Below are 4,841 nucleotides of genomic sequence, written 5' to 3' on the forward strand. Positions count from 1 at the left end.
TATCTTTTGGTGATCTTTTTATAAATGATAAATGTGATCTTCCCATTGTATTAGTATTGTAGACTGGGTTTTCTTTTTTTCATTTGGAGATGGTAGCTTGTATTTAATTGCATGTGAAAGATTGCTTTTCAGATTGGTACTTTAAGAGTGATTTTTCTTGATTCTGTTTTTCATATTAGGATGCACTGATGGTTTACAAGGAAGCAATACAAAAAATGCCAAGACAGTTTGCTCCCCAGAGCTTATACAATATGATGGGTAAGTGCAGTGTAAATATTTCAGAATGACTCTTGAGGAACTAGGCAGGGTAAAATGAGAGAGTGCTTATCTTAAAATTGAAGTTCAAATTATATAATTAATTATAAAAAATTGCTCAAATAAATCTTAACTCAAGCTTCAGAGTTCAAGTAGCAGCAATAGATGAGCTTGAGAAAATCCAGTAGGTACCTGAGCAGTTACATTCTGAATTTATCTGGCAATGTTCACAGAATCTACTAAGTGTTGCTCATCTAAAGAACTTCCTGTCCAATATTCAAGAACTTCACGTGAGACTAAGACAGCTTTTATTCACAAATGCCCCTAATTTTATTTATTATTGAAATAAATGAGACTGTCTTCATTTTATGCAATAGGTGATGGATCAAGAAACCACTAAGATTATATAAGGAATATGTTATTTTTTTTATTACTTACCTTGGAGAGAAATAAGATGTCCTAATGGGCTCACGGTCCAATTTAAATGCTTTATAGTACAGAATTGACTAGAGTATGATCTGTAATAAGGGAGTTCAGTAGCCTCTCGTCTGGGTCTAGCTAATATCCTCTTTTAAAATGGTGCCAGCAATTTTAGTACACTGCAAAATTGCTAATTAAATTGTTTCTTTTCTGAAAGCTAAATTTTGAATATAATTATAAGAATTGTGCATGTAGACTATTGTCACAAAACTGTAAGAGCTTGTAAGGAGATGTACAAAGGTATATATACAAATATATACAAACTTGTAAGGCAGTATATACATGTTTTAAGTCAATAAATAGACATACTATGGTGGTATATCTAATTATGTGTCTGATGTCACTTTGCCAGTGTGTAGTTTTTGATGAACACTGTAGTCATTTTTCCAGAAAACTGACTGCCAGCATATTAAACTGTATGGTTACAATACCTGAAATCCATACTCTTGTTTTTGGACACATTTTAGTTGATATAAAAAGTCCTGGATGGTTGCTATCAATTTACCAGTTACATGTGTCAGCTTGAATTGATTATCCAATCAAATTTACAAAGAGTCATCATTTTGTTGTGTGAATTGGACATCTGCTTATTATTAATAGTCACTAGAAACTTTTGAAGATGGATTGTCATGTGTAGATATAGCTTGAGAAGTATGATTGCCCTATTTTGTGTGCAAAAGTTCAAAATCTTAATAAAAATATTATTTCCAATAGCAGAAGTTGCAAAACTATGGCCATTATTGTTTCTGCTCAGACAGTTCTTTCAGTATACAAGAAGTGTGCTACCCTGTCTCCTGAATGGATTTATCCTATAAAACTACTGCTACATATAAAGTACTTTACTGAGTATCCCAAATCTCAAATTCTTTTCAACTATATATGTAGGCTGAGAGGATTGTTCCTGCTTGCTTTATAAGAACAGTTCACAGAGCCCAACTTCCTCTTTTTCCTAGTAGCTGGATTAATTAAACAAAGCAGGAAAGAAACTCAGAGATCACTTTTGTTTTCTCTCAGGCTTGGCTGCTGCTAGGGTTTGTTCTTCTATTTTGTCCAACATCTTTACTTTAGACATTCATACTTCATTTATTTTCTGGTAGAGTAGTAATTAAAGGTCAGCAGAGCTTACTTAAACCCTTGTCAGAAGAATCAGTGTCAGCTGAGAAGCTAGGAAACCATGCCAGGCTGTTGCAGAGCTGCATAGATAAGTACATGTATCCCTAAACTGCATATGTGTCTACCCTTCAGTCATTGCATAGTCTATACTTTAGTCATAGATGCCACATGCCTCTGGCTTCAAACTAGGTAGCTTAGGTGTTGCTACATTTGCAAAGTTGAATAAATAATAATTGGATGATTAGTAATTGCTGATTTCTGAGATGCCACAGCCCCATTATGACAGTGTTCTGGCTAGCTGTTTTAAAGTTTATTCAGGGAGAAGTATACAAGCTGCAGTAAGAGCAGTGTAGATATAACATTAGAATTTTTATGTAATCTAAAAATCTAGATATATACAGGGTACGGACACACAAGCAAGTTGCCACAAGGAGAATCAGGGTATTTGCAGTTCATCAGTAGATCTTCATAGTTATCCCTGTGCCTGCTCTTATTCCCCACAGTCAATAAAGGTGAAAATGCTGTAGCTTTGCGCTCAAGTGAAATAAAGAGAAGACATATTAGCAGTTAATTTCTCCAGTTGTTTTCCTCAGCAGCTTCTTCTATGTAGAAATTACTTCTAAATTTACTAATTAAATCTTCTTTTTTAAATTTTTTCATTAATAATTCATTTTAAAAATTGTTTTAATGTTAATTTAATTTCACTTTCTATTTTCACAATAGTGTTTTCCTTTGTGAACCATATCTATATAATAGCAGAAGAGTGGGTTAACTTCCATTTACTGTAAGATGGATGTGCTCACACGTTGTTATCACAAAGTATCTTCTGTGCAGTAAACCAGCCCTCATTTACAACCTGGGAATTTTGTTCTTGTGCCCATGTCCTTACTTTTATAGGATGTGCTATAGAAAAATACTATATACTTGCAGCCTGCAGTTCTTTTACTGCACTGTGCATCAACAGGCCAACTGGGATTCATAGATTCATAGATGTTGGGTCGGAAGGGACCTAAGCAGATCTTCAAGTCCGACCCCCTGCCCTGGGCAGGAGAGTATACTGGGCCCATATGACCCCAGCTAGATAATTATCAAGCCTCCTCTTAAAGACCCCCAAGGTAGGAGCCAGCACCGGTTCCCTTGGAAGTTGGTTCCAGATCCCAGCCATCCTGATTGTGAAGTAGTGCCTTCTAATATCCAGCTGAACCTACTCTCAGTCAACTCGTGGCCATTATTACTTGTTACTTCGGGAGGTGCTTGGGGGAACAGGGTCTCTCCCATTCCCCGCTGGTCCTCCCTGGTAAGTTTATAGATGGCCACCAGGTCCCCTCTCAGCCTTCTCTTATGAAGGCTAAACAGGTTCAGGTCCCTTAGCCTCTCCTTGTAGGGTCTGCCCTGCTGGCCCCGGATCATGCAAGTGGCCCTCCCCTGGACCCTCTCAATGCTGGCTACATACTTCCTAAAGTGCAGCTCCCAGAACTGGACACAGTACTCCAGCTGTGGCCTGACCAGTGTTGCGTACAGGGGCAGGATCACCTCCTAGGATCTGCTCATGATGCATTTGTGGATACATGACGAGATGCGATTAGCCCTACTGACCGCATCCTCACATTGGCAGCCCATGTTCATTTTGGAATTGATAATGACTCCAAGATCTCTTTTTGCCACTGTGCTTTTGAGAAGGGAGTTCCCCAACCTATAGATCTGCTGCTGGTTCTTCCTCCCCAGGTGCAGTACCTTGCACTTCTCAGTATTGAATCCCATCCTATTCTCATTTGCCCACCCCTGTAACCTGTCCAGGTCCAGTTGTATCCTGTCCCTCCCTTCTAGTGTGCCCACCTTGCCCCAAGTCTTGATGTCGTCCACGAATTTAAACAGGGTGCTATTTACCCCCTCGTCCAAAGTGCTAATAAAGAAATTGAACAGTGTGGGCCTGAGGACAGAGTGCTGGGGGACTCCACTGCCCACATCCCTTCAGGTAGAATATGACTCATCCACCACCACTCTCTGGGTGTGGCTCCTCAGCCAATCTGTGACCCATCTGACTGTGTAGGCATCAATGCCACAGTCGCCTAGCTTTTTAATTGAGAATGGGGTGGGAGACAGTCTCAAAGACCTTCCTGAAGTCTAGAAAAGCGATATCCACCATGACACCTGCATCTCATGATTTTGTGACCTGATCATAGAAGGCAATCAGGTTGGTCTGACAGGACCTGCCCCTAATGAACCCATGCTGGTTGCCCCTGAGCATCATCCCCGCTGCTGGTCCTTCCCAGATGTACGCCTGGATAATCTTCTCAAAGAGCTTCTCCAGGATTGAAGTAAGACTAATGGGCCTATAGTTGCCCGGGTCCTCCCTTCTCCCTTTTTTGAAAATGGGGACCACATTGGCCTTCTTCCAGTCATCTGACACCTGGCCAGAGCACCATGAGTGTTCATAAAGCTGTGTGAGGGGCCGCTTGATAACCCCTGCCAGGGATGTTTAAGCCTGTTTTAATATTTAAGCAAAAATAACTAATGTTAGCTACAGTGGTATTATTTAATACATATTCATTTTAGATATGCTTGCCTGCTGCTTACTTACAAAATTGTATCAGAACAAATATTTGAAGTATATAAACAACTGGAAACTTGAGGGATTGGGATCTGCCAGTGCTCCTATGTGTAAGTGCAGGGACGTGATAGTGAGCTATGCTTGATATCCCCTAGGCCAGGGACAAAAATTACACATAAACCAGTAAGTGATCAGAAACCAGTTCAGATCTGTAAGACAACAGAAATTCAGTACTCATAAACCGCTTTCAAAGTGGCTGAAACTGTAGTACCAGACTTAATTGATTTAGGCTAAATCAGCTTATTGAACTTCTGTCCTAGATCCCCTGCAGATTCCGTTTGACTCACAGTTGCCCAGCATTACAGGATGTTTACACTTCCCCCACAATCCCCACCTGGCAGGCTGGGTGGGCTAGCCTTGGCCCAAGCTGTCTGCTCCAGCC

The 4,841-nt window shown here is 40.2% G+C and overlaps 1 protein-coding gene and 1 long non-coding RNA gene across 4 annotated transcripts in view; both read left to right on the plus strand.

Moving 5' to 3' along the window:
* Positions 1-4,841, plus strand: part of TMTC2 (transmembrane and tetratricopeptide repeat containing 2) — a 483,679-nt gene that overhangs the window by 359,516 nt on the left and 119,322 nt on the right. For all 3 annotated transcript variants that reach the window (XM_019514810.1, XM_019514809.1, XM_019514811.1), the window contains one exon: positions 180-258. In XM_019514810.1, coding sequence (XP_019370355.1) covers positions 180-258 — 79 coding nt within the window. The remainder of the gene's footprint in view (positions 1-179; positions 259-4,841) is intronic.
* LOC109295767 overlaps positions 3,293-4,841 on the plus strand; it is a 7,095-nt gene continuing 5,546 nt past the window's right edge. Inside the window, exons 1-2 of the long non-coding RNA XR_002096830.1 lie at positions 3,293-3,408; positions 4,122-4,123. This is a non-coding gene — a long non-coding RNA (uncharacterized LOC109295767). The remainder of the gene's footprint in view (positions 3,409-4,121; positions 4,124-4,841) is intronic.

This window comes from Gavialis gangeticus, unplaced genomic scaffold, assembly GCF_001723915.1.
Source record: "Gavialis gangeticus isolate Ggan-Ray unplaced genomic scaffold, GavGan_comp1, whole genome shotgun sequence".
Lineage (NCBI taxonomy): Eukaryota > Metazoa > Chordata > Crocodylia > Gavialidae > Gavialis > Gavialis gangeticus.